We start from the raw sequence: 12,500 nt of genomic DNA, 5'->3' as shown, positions 1-12,500 counted from the left end.
TTCATAGCGCTTCACTTTTTCTTTTATGTTACAGCTTTTTTCCAAACTGGATTTAATTAATTTATTTCCTCAAAATTCTACATGCAATACCCCATAATGACAACGTGAATAAAGATTTTTTGGAATTGTTGCAAATTTATTAAAAATAAAAAATCTGAAAGATCACATGTACACAAGTATTCACAGTCTTTTCTTTATACTTTGTTGATGCACCTTTGGCAGGAATTACAGCCTCAAGTCTTTTTGAATATGATGTCACAAGCTTGGCACAACTGTCTCTGGGAATTTTTGCTCATTCCTCTTTGCAGTACCTCTCAAGCTCTATCAGGTTGGATGAGAAAGCGACAGTGTACAGCAATTTTCAGATCTCTCCAGAGATGTTTATTAGGATTTAGGTCTGGGCTCTGGCTGGGCCATTCAAGGACATTCACGGAGTTGTTGTGAAGCCACTATATTGATATTTTGGTGGTGTGCTTTGGGTCATCATCCTGCTGGAAGATGAATCGTCACCACAATCTAAGGTCAAGAGCACTCTGAAGCAGGTTTTCATTAGCGATGTCTTTGTACATTGCTGCATTCATCTTTCACTTTATCTTGACTATTCTTCCAGTTCCTTGTGCTGAAAAACATCCCCACAGTATGACGCTGCCACCACCATGCTTCACTGTAGGGATGGTATTAGCCTGGTCATGAGTGGTGCCTGGTTTTCTTCAAACATAAGGCCGTGAGTCCTTTAGATTCCTATTAGCAAATTCTTGTTGGGGTGTGGCTTCCATCTGGCCATTCTAGCATACAACCCTGATTGGTGGATTGCTGCACAGATTGTCCTTCAGTAAGGTTCTCCTCTCTCCACAGAAGAACGGTGGAGCTCAGACAGAGTAACCATCGGGTTATTGATCACCTCCCTGGCTAAAGCCCTTCTCCTTTGATCACTCAGCTTAGATGGCAGGCCAGCTCTAGGAAGAGTCCTGGTGGTTCCAAACAGCTTCCACTTATGCATGATGGAGGCCACTGTGCTAATTGGAACTTTCAGAGCAGCAGAAATTTTTCTGTAACCTTTTCCAGCCTTGTGCCTCAAGACAATCTCGCCTCTGAGGTCTATAGATGATTCCTTTGTCTTCATAATTGGTTTATGATTTGACATGCACTGTCAACCCTGGGACCTTATATAGACAGGTGTATGCATTTTCAAATCATGTCCAATCAACTGAATTTACCACAGGTGAACTCCAATTAAGCTGCTGAAACATCTCAAGAATGATCAGTGGAAATGGAATGTACCTGAGCTCAATTTAGAGCTTCACGCAAAGGCTGTCAATAATTCTGCACATGTGATTTTTCAGGTTTTTTTATTTTAAATAGATTTGCAACAATTTCACATTTTACATTGTCATTATGGGGTATTGTGTGTAGAATTTTGAGAAAATAAATGAATTTAATCCATTTTGAAATAAGGCTGTAACATAAAAAGTGTGGAAAAAGTGAAGTGCTATGAATACTTTCCAGTATACCCTTCAAGTTATATAACATATTAATTAACGCTGAAATCACGTTCAGTATATAACTACAGTTAAGTTGCATCATTTCAACCTGAATATCCCCGATGCATGCTATTAATGTAAACAAGAGAAGGGAACTTTATTTCATTATATGTGGGTGTGTACTTAAAGCAATTGTTTTAGGGTTAAAATACTGAATATTGTAGGTAAAATCATTATTAATCATGGTGTCATGGAGTTCTTCCAATGAAAAATAATTCCTTTTGATCCCAGCTTGTGTAAACTGCATATTTTTCCATTGAACTAATCCGACGAAACATGAAAAACAAACTGTTAGTTTTGTTTGCTGGATGACCTCTTGCCTTGCTTTAGAAAAGATCACCTATTTTTAAAAACAAAAACAAATTTCATATAGTTTGATCTATTTGGTAAGTTTTCCACCACTTTTTTCAGAGTCTAAATAGTGACACATTGAAAGTAAACTACCTGACAAAAGTCTTGTCTTGAATCCCAGTTCAAATCCCAGTAAGAGCAACAAATAATAACTTGACTTCAACAGTAGTTGATCATTTGGAAAAATGGCAGAAGGTAGATTTTTCTGATAAATCATCTGTTGAACTGCATCCCAATCATCAAAAATACAGCAGAACACCTACAGTATTGGACCCAAGATTCTCACTGAAATCAGTCAAGTTTGGTGAAGGAAAAATCATGGTTTGGGGTTACATTCAGTAAGGGGGCATGCGAGAGATCTGCACAGTGGATGGCAACATCAACAGCCTGAGGTATCAAGACATTTGTGCTGCCTATTACATTACAAACCACTGGAGAGGGCAAATTCTCCAGCAGGATAGCTACTTCTCATACTTCAGCCTCCACATCAAAGTTCCTGAAAGCAAATAAGGTCAAGGTGCTCCAGGAATGGCCAGCCCAGTCACCAGACATGAACATTCCTGAGCATGTCTGGGGTAAGATGGAAAGATTAATCAAAAGAATCTTGATGAATTTAAAGAACGCTTTCTTTGTTATTCCAGATGACTTTTATGCAGTCCTCCAAGCTCATGGGAGTCATACATAATATTAATTTTTTTCCCACTGCGCCATGACTTTATATTCTATACTGATCATTATTTCTGTTAAGTAAAAAGACTTTTGTCTAAGCAATGTCAGACCTTCCTCTCTTATTTAAATAATTAAAAATCAAGGCATGATCAAATTTTTATTTTGGTAAAATAAGCGTAATCTAGAGACGTTTGCCTTACATATAAGCTACTTCTGATACCAAATGATCAACTACTGTAGAAGTCAGGTTACTATTTGCTGTTCCTAAAACTTGGACAGGCGACAAGACTTTTATCAGGTAGTGTATATCTTCAAAGTGTATCAAGTTATTTCGAGTTTATAAATTATTATTGTTGCATTTTTTTTTCTGCTAAACTAAAAATGACAATGCACGACAATGTTTAAAATAAAACAAAATGCTGAAATGACATTTTAGTTGATGTCTTTAGTAAAGTTTAGTATAACTAAAAATAATAATAATAACTATATAACAAAGCTAAGTATAACTGAGTACATCCCATTTTGAAAATTCATATTTTTATCCATTTCTCAGTGAATATAGGCATTGTAATTTGGTGCATTTCAACAAAACAGATTTATTAAATAGATATATTTATTAAAATAATATTTTAGTCACCAAACATATTTAGAAATTGAAAGATAATCCAATTAAATTCAAGCAAAATATTGCAATAAAAAATAAAAATAAATAAATAACAACCTACAAAAATTCAACCAAAATTTAAATCTTTCAATTTATTTTGCTTCTCTTGATTTTTCCTCTTTTTTTTTTATTTGTATTTAATATTTTTCTATAACATAAATTTAGTGTACTAGTTTTTGGATGGTTATCAGGAGGTATTTTGTTTATATAAGCTCCAGATGTGTCTTCCGTACTGACTAACCTAATGTATATGCACAAATATAATAATGTAAAGCTTCCAATTAAAAATATGAATTTAAAAGAGAGATTTGTGAGCGGTGTACTTATATATGTTGAGCACTTTACAAAAATGTAGCTGCTCACTAGTAACTGAATTCGTTTTTCCACAAATTTGGACTGTATATTTTTGTAGTTGAGTGCAGGGGTTTGGTACACACCAGGCTGCCGCCCGCTGGGTCACCTGTAGTGCTGGCAGGAACTCCTGCTCCACACATCTGGAGAGAAAAGACATCTGGAATGCCAGTCTGCCGCACCACAGAGTTGAAGAATGGCTCCACTGATGGGTCTGGCTGAGAGGAGAGAAAGGCAACCGTTTTTAAACCAAGTAACAACGTATAAAAACGTGGTACATAGTAATTGATTTCAGTACTTTAGCAAGCAACCTACTACATCACTACAAAAGTGAAAAGTAAACAGATTTCAGACTAAATTATGATTATTATAGTCTTTATTTTACCAGTATAAGGGCTCATTGAGATTAAAGAGCCCCTATTTGGGATTTTTGAAAATGAGCTTCCATGCAGTGTGTAAAGGCTGATTCATGATTCTACGTCAAGCGCACGTGTATGCTACGGCGTGGGCTACGCGTGGACACATGGCCCTCGCCGTTACCATCTCTGACGCGCACCTCTCAAAAAAAAGTAACTATATGTCGCAACGGCGAGTAGCGCTAGCTCTGTGATTGGTCGGCTTGGTAGAACTGACAAGTATGGGCGGGAATGAGAGTCCCGTGAGCCCGATGGAGCGAGTGTTTACAAGTGTGGAGTCCCGTGAAGGAGCCCCGAATGGGAAGTTTTGTTTTGTGTTTACCTTATAGTTAAATTTGTTGCACGTTCGCCGGTTCCTGCCTAAAAACGAGCAAGTTTAAACCACTTGTACATTAAGGAAGAATTTAGAAAAAGCAAAACACCAGCTAAGAAACTCAGCACAGAGGAACAAAAATACCTCATTGCCAGCTACCGTTTCGAAAGTGTTATTGCAGAGCAACCGAAACTGTGTCAAGTGATCGGCGTGACAGAAGTATAAACCAGGCTTAAAACAGAACTAAGTGAATGAAAACATCCAGCTGAGGTTTAAATCTGAGAGTTTAAAACTATTGATTTTTTTGTGAAGTAGTCTAATCAGAGTCGAATAAATGAATCGAGGATCTTTAGCTTGAACGTGTCGACATCGACACAGTACATCACCAAATATGTAGTGCCGGATCCGGTAAGACGTGAACGCGCCTTTCCCCTCAGACACTAGCAAAGTGCGGGGGATCACGGGACTGATCGTGACGCAAAGATGACGATCACTGACAGATGGAGATTCAACTAATGAATAAAGGGTTAACATTTATTTTTACAACAACACCACAATATCGCCAACCGTGTGCCGTGTTTGTTCCTGTCATTTTTTTGATGATTAATACAATAACCTACACTGCAATGCGGGATTCGCTGGCCGTTTGCTATTAAAGGAGCAGCAGAGACTATTATGTATGGGACTTTGTTATCAATTGTTACATTTCAAATAGACCAGTTTCTTCCTCCTCTGGATCATAACATGTAAGTTTAATTAAAATTGTTGCCTCGTTTTGTGTAGTTTGCAAAATATTTGAAAAATATTAAAGCCTGTGGATTAATACTGAATGTGTGTCACTGTTATTACTTGGGATTAGGTTTAAGAGTAGAGCAATATGCTGGTGTTTAACTGCATTGCTTTATTGCATTCCTGCATTGGGCTCTGCTACTTTGTACTGTAGCCATGGTGGGGATTTCTCTCTGCCTCGCGCTGAACGCAGTCTACCAATCACAATAGACTGGGTCATCGGACCAATTAGTGCAGATTAGCGTCGCATTAAGGAGGGGTTTGGGAACAAATGAATCGCTGAGCAAATCATATGGGAGCCGTTGGGATAATTAGGTAAAAATAAATACATATTATAAGACTAATATTTTTAATTATATTATGTAATTAATTATATTATATAATTATATATATTATTATGAATTTTATTATAATTTTTTTTGACCTTGCACACATATTAGCATGTTGTTGCAGACCCCTAAAACCAAAATATGACCCTTTTATAATGCAAAATATGAGCTCTTTAAAAATCTTTTTCAATAGTCTCCTGGACAAGATTAAGCCATGTACAGTTCACATGGGTTTAACAACAACAACAAAAATAAATAAATGTATAACAGGTAACATCATCCATTCATCAAAACACATATAATGACAGCTAAAACTAGTCTAAAAATCTACAATGTTTTAAATTCCACATAATGTCAAGTCTTTTTAAAAGTGTGTAGCAAAATCAACAAAACACCACTTGTTTGATTATATGAGCCACACCCTGGTAACACGTCTTTTAACTTACCACACGACACCCAATGCTGGGCTAAATCAAACAGCTGCACCCATCTCCAACATAGCACACCTTTTCTCAACAAAGCACCTACAGTACTGTGTAACACTCCATCATGTGACTTACCCGAGCCAGTAGAGGATATGCAAGTCCAAGAATCCCCTGCCAATTGATTCCAGGCAAAAAGAAGCCTTCTGAGGTGAGGATTGCGGCAATGTTGATGGTGATGGCACCACTGGGCCCTTCGGGAATGGTGATGAGGTCCGTTCCCAGTTCCCCTTCCCATTCGCCCTGTGTGTATTTTACTGCAACTGCCCTCTCGGTGCTCTGATATGTACTGGAACTGAGCAAACCATCATAACACTGATTAATAACTAATGCACTGCTGTGCATACATTCATATAATGTATATAAAGGTTTTGTCTTTGTTATAAACGAGTGGTGTGTTTTGGTTCTACACTGCTGTCTTGGTATTTCGTGTGATGTAGGGGTGTCGACTTGTTATGTGTACCGGTACTACAAATATTAGGAGTTATATTCAATGCTTTTAAACAATTCTTTGTTTCTTACTAGGGACCTTACAGTGATGTGGTTGAGTAGCATGTGATGCAGGAATCTTATATCGTAGTGTGTCATATAGAGATGTGATCTTAAAAGAGTGACACACCAAGCCGACATTTTGCAGCGTCAAGCTAGCGTCAGGCTAGTTCCTAAATCGCCTCTCATCAGGTTCTGTTATATTGTGTTATATTGATAAGGCTTCTGTTAGTACCCAGAATAGCAAAGTCTACTAAAGGAGGTTGAGCATTCTCACTTATGGCTCCTAAACTCTGCGAAATAGCCTTTCTGATAATGTCCGAGGCTCTGACATCCTCTCTCAGTTCAAAACTAGATTAAAGGCCTATCTTTTTAGTAAAGAGTACACACAATGCATCACATAACGGTATGATGCACAAGTGTGGTCCATGCAAGCGAGTGGGCTTGACAGCCACCTGTTGGACACACTCCTCCTGTCTTAATGCATCCGCGGAACACTTCTAGAGGTATCCATAATCCTGGACCAGGCCGTATCCTGAGCAAATGCTGTGTCCCATACATATGAAAGCAATTCTAACCAATTTTAGCTGATTTTGCTCTATCTCTATTCGAGGTGTCACTGTCAGTATGGTTAAAAAAACACTATAGTATTTACTATAAATTACTTTATACATTAACATTAACAGTATACATTAATGTCGGTGTCTGAAAACTGAAGATAGATCTGGTAGCAGATACTTGTTAACATTTATTATTATTTGTTTAGGATATACATTTTCACAATCTGATTACAATGCCTAATTATTCAATTGTTAAAATCACTATAATTAAATTAAATATCCTTAAGAATAAAATCTTATGTGTTCTTTGTAAGAGTGTACTTGCATTGTGATGATATTATATTGTCATTCTGGGATTATATAATGAGTGGCATAAAATGGTCATAAAATGACAATAATATGTTTATAGCTTTATATTTATAGCGCAATATACAGTGCATCCGGAAAGTATTCATATCGCTTCATTTTTGCCCCATTATTTTATGTTACAGCCTTTTTCCAAAATGAATTAGATTAAATTATATCTATTTATATGTATATTTATGAATTTATATCTATTTATATTTATATCTACACACAATACCCCATAATGAAAATGTGAAAAAAAGATTTTTTGAAACTGTTGCAAATTTATTAAAAATAAAAAAACCTGAGAAATCACATGTACATCAGTATTCACAGCCTTTGCTCTGAAGCTCTAAATTGAGCTTGGGTACATTCTGTTTCCACTGATCATTCTTGAGATGTTTCAGCAGCTTAATTGGAGTCACCTGTGGTAAATTCAGTTGATTGGACATGATTTGAAAAGTTCATACACCTGTCTATATAAGGTTCCAGGGTTGACAGTGCATGTCAAAGCACAAACCAAGCATGAAGACAAAGGAACTTTCTGTAGACCTCAGAGACAGGATTGTCGAGGCACAAGGCTGGGGAAGGTTACAGAAAAAAATTCTGCTGCTCTGAAAGTTCGAATGAGCACAGTCGCCTCCATCATCCATAAGTGGAGGATGTTTGGAACCACCAGGACTATTCCTAGAGCTGGCCTGCCATCTAGCCGAGTGATCGGGGGAGAAGAGCCTTAGTCAGGGAGGTGATCAATAACCCGATGGTCACTCTCCGACTATTGGAAACAAAATTCTCTGGTTTGATGAGACTAAAATTAAACTCTCTGTAGTGAATGTCAGGCGTAACATTTGGAGAAAACCAGGCACCGCTCATCACCAGGCTAACACCATCCCTACAGTGAAGCAAAGTGGTGGCAGCATCATGCTGTGTGGATGTTTTTCAGCAGTAGGAATTAGGAGAATGAAAACATGAATGAAAACCTGCTTCAGTGATCTTGACCTCAGACTGGGGTGACTGTTTATCTTCCAGCAAGACAATGACCAAAAGCACACCGCCAAAATATCAATAGAGTGGCTTTACAACAACTCAGTGAATGTCCTTGAGTGGCCCAGCCAGAGCCCAGACCTAAATCCTTTTGAACATCTCTGGAGAGATCTGAATATGGCTGTTCAACGCCGCTTACCATCCAACCTGATAGTGCTTGAGAGGTACTGCAAAGAGGAATGGGCAAAAATTCCCAAAGACAGGTGTGCCAAGCTTGTGGCATCATATTCAAAAAGACTTGAGGCTGTAATTGCTGCCAAAGGTGCATCAACAAAGTATTGAGCAAAGGCTGTGAATACTTGTGTACATGTGATCTTTCAGGTTTTTTATTTTTAATAAATTTGCAACAATTTCAAAAAATATTTTTTCACATTGTCATTATGGGGTATTGCGTGTAGAGTTTTGAGGAAATAAATGAATTAAATCCAGTTTGGAATAAGGCTCTAACATAAACAAATGTAGAAAAAGTGAAGCGCTATGAATACTTTCCGGATGCACTGTATCATACAACAAAAAATGGATATTGTGACCGGCCTACTTACAATGTTCTGTTACAATGTGTTTGAGGGTTGTGACCTTACACTGCTCTGTTAAAATATTGTTCAAAGCAGGAATTTGATGTTAAAGTGATCTGTTAAATGTATGCGTGATGTAGGGATGTGATCTTACAGTGCTCTGTTAAAGTAATGTGTGATGTAGGGATGTGCTGCTGCAGCTACAGCAAAGTTGCTGCTTCCAGTATCCACCAGGATGTTTAGCTGTAAATATAGAAAAAAATCTGTTAAATTTATTATTATTGGTATTTTTAATGCAACATTTGTTAACAATGTCATTTCAGAGCAATACCAAGCAGTAAATTCGATTGTAACAACATGTTAATTACTACAAAACACAAAAACATGCTGTTAAAGGTCCCGTGAAGTGCTTTGAAAAGTGCATTTGTATTTGATGTTTAAAATAATCTCACCTGAAAAATGAAGTGAGGGTGGGATGTAAATTATCCCCTCCCCTTTTTAAAAAGCAGCCAATAGTGTTTTGTTTTTATCATAGCTCGGCCAGTGAGAGTGGTTGAGCTGTAGCGTATCCATAGATATATACACTAGATATCGCTTAGGGACCCTAAGCATGCGCCAATAGCGCGGACACATTTGTACAGTGCTCCCAGGACAAATGTCATTCAACCGCACTAGTCAAGACCAAAGCCGATGTGAAGATGCTGGACTTTAGCGCTGTGTACGGGTGTAGTAATGAGCAAACAAAGAAAACAAAGCACAAAGGCAGAACATTTCATAGGTAAGATTTAGTTTTAAAGGGCACCTAGGTTACCCCTTTTTTCAGATTTCATATAAGTCTTTTGCGTCTCTAGAATGTGTATATAAAGTTTCAGATCAAAATACCCATCAGAGTTTTCTTTATACCTTTTACAAGATGCTGTTTTATACTGATTTCCAGCAGGGGGTGGTTTTGTCATACCGCGCCTTTAAGCTTTTTCTTTCCCGCCCACTGTTTCTACATGCCTCCTCCCTCAGCTGTGTCAGACAACAGACAGACTTAAAGGAAGGTCTCACGTAGCGTTTGTGAGATACTACAGTAAGAACTAACCTTTACTAATCAGTATTGTGAAGTTGCATTGATGAGTCACACACAATATCGTTACAAAGTTAACGCGCGCGCGCGAGCACACACACAAACACACACACACACACACACACACACACACACACACACACACACACACACACACACACACACACACACCGCAGATGATACACACACACACGCAGGCAGGCAGACAGACAGAGCGCGCTTAGCCTAGTTAAGGCTAACCTCAAGTGTGGATATCTGTTACGCTAATGTACAAAATAAACCTGATTTAACTTCCACAAACCGGGATTGAAGCGTCTTCTTTTAATATTGTTCTGACACGCGGCTGTGCTGATGAAGTAAAGCTGAAGTAAAATGCTGTAATTAATTACACACATACTCTGTTTTAAAACACTTTAAACATGTGAAACTTACTCTTAATCACATTTGATGATGATTGCTGATCCTAGCGAACAGAACAGACCTTTTATTCCCGGTTGCTTTGCGTATGTCTGTCTGGTCTTGTTGACATATACACGCGACTAACGGAACATGTTAATGCGTGCAGCTGTCAATCAATTCGGTGGGCGGGGGATCGCACACCTACGTAATGGTGCGATCGATTTGAAAACAGCTCCAATTGGCCGACCCTTTTTTGTGTAGTTAAATTGAAAAAAAAGGAATTGGTGTGTTCATATCACCCCAGTATGACGGTCTATACCCTATACCAACACACAGATCTGTCCAAACAGCTTGAAAAGTAGATTTTTTACCATAGGTGCCCTTTAAATGTTTTTGTATGCTACGATTTTTTGTGCTCAACAAGTATTGACGATAAATGTCTCTTACTGCACTGTCCATAAGGCAAAGTAGCACTAACTTGCACTAAATACCAGGCCTAGGCCAGTTTTGTTGAATAAAATAAGCAAACAACGTAAAAATTTTTTTACAAAATGCTGTATTATTGTCAGCTAAGTAAACGAGTTGTTCATAACGAAGATTCATTCACAAATGAATCGCTCCCTCCGTCAGAATGAGAAGTGAAAGTAGGAGAGGGGGTGTGTTTCAGGACACTGGGAAAACTCCCGACCATAGATATACGTGTGTATATCTCTGGCTCTGGATGGTCTGTCCTAAACTGCAACTTGGTCCCACATTCATTTTAAAGGAGCGCTACCCTGTACTAAAATGGCAGCTCCATTGACGCATTCCTTTAAATAGACAACAACAGGGTAGGCGACATCCAATGGAAATATATATGTAGCCCATCAAACAAAAAGCAAATAAAAAGTGTTTTGAAGGGGGTGGGGCATGTCAGATACTATTAGGGGTTTGATTGCTTTGATGAGAAAATAAGGTATGAGGTGATGTAAAAAAAAAAATAAAAAAAAACATTGATCTATTTAGTAGGAAGTGACAAACTGCAAACTTTACGGGCCCTATCATACACCCGGCGCAGTGTGGCGCAAGGCGCGGCGCAATAGTCTTTTGGTAGTTTCAGGTTGGCGCATTAGTCGTTTTGAGGCGTTGCGCTATGCTGATTAAATAGCAAATGCATTAGCGCTCATTTATGCGCCCATAGGCGTTCTGGTCTAAAAAGGGAGGCGTTCTGAGGCGCACTGCTGGCGCGTTGCTATTTTGAGAAACTATAATAGATTTTTCATTAGACCAAAACTAAACCGGTCTAAACTCCGGCGCAGAGTTGCGCCTCGCTTACACACTGCTTAATACGCACAAGAGAGCAATAGGCAAATATCTATACATATGAAAAAAATTAAATATTAAGGATATATATAGGATATAATAAGAATAGATATAGGATATAAATATAAAGGATTAAAATATTACATAACATATTATTTTCTAGCCTACATAAATATGAAAAATCACTGCTTTTATGTCTTCTTCATCTCGGGAGGCTTTTTCAGTTCATTCATAACAATTTACTTTTGTATAATGTTATTATTATTAGCAGCATTATTTATTATATCCATATTTATATTTGTTTTATTAAAAGCAAGCTTAGATTTGCCCACCTGTCAGGTTTTAGACCATATGGGGCACAGCATGTGTTTTAGGATATAACTCAGGTTATTGAGCACACTTCGTTATTATTATTCATTTATTAGTTTGCTGGAAATTAGAACTGAATTTAGAAATAGTTTTGAAATGAATATTTGCGCTTAACAAACGCAATTAATTATTTATAGACTAATTGATGTCTGTGCGTAAAGGTTTCCCTATCCAAGAGCGAAAGTGAAAGTAGATCCTTTATCTCTCATTCTCACGCAGTAGATGCTCTGTTTAACAGTTTTCTGTTAAAAAACTGTGAACTGTTTGTTGTGAAATGCTCATTTTTTCCACTTAGACTTACTTTGCGTCCTGTAAATAGCGACTGCGCTCTTGGCGCGACGCAGCTGGCTCTTAAAGGGAATGGGAGATGAGACTCTGATTGGTTTATTCTCAAAACACACCTATAACTCATTAAGAAAATAAACCCAATCCTTTTAAACCATGCGCTGCGGCGCAAGGCAGATTTCCCGTCCTTAAATTAGCAAAAGCGCGTCCTGAAA

General features: G+C 37.9%; 2 protein-coding genes across 4 annotated transcripts in view; one reads left to right on the top strand and one right to left on the bottom strand.

Annotated features, from left to right (window-relative positions):
- The window catches only part of atm (ATM serine/threonine kinase), a 537,450-nt gene that overhangs the window by 172,332 nt on the left and 352,618 nt on the right, over positions 1-12,500 (top strand). The gene's annotated exons all lie outside the window — the stretch shown is intronic.
- Positions 1-12,500, bottom strand: part of bace2 (beta-secretase 2) — a 47,736-nt gene that overhangs the window by 19,291 nt on the left and 15,945 nt on the right. For all 3 annotated transcript variants that reach the window (XR_012390483.1, XM_009291473.4, NM_001005991.2), the window contains 3 exon segments: positions 9,013-9,101; positions 5,984-6,200; positions 3,663-3,794 (listed from right to left, as the gene is read on the bottom strand). Coding sequence is in view for 2 of the 3 variants with exons in the window: in XM_009291473.4 (XP_009289748.1) it covers positions 3,663-3,794; positions 5,984-6,200; positions 9,013-9,101 (438 nt within the window). In the remaining variant the exon portion in view is untranslated.

The sequence above is a fragment of the Danio rerio genome, chromosome 15 (assembly GCF_049306965.1).
Source record: "Danio rerio strain Tuebingen ecotype United States chromosome 15, GRCz12tu, whole genome shotgun sequence".
Lineage (NCBI taxonomy): Eukaryota > Metazoa > Chordata > Actinopteri > Cypriniformes > Danionidae > Danio > Danio rerio.
Note: the sequence above shows the minus strand (reverse complement) of the source record. Positions and strands in the feature narration are given on the sequence as shown.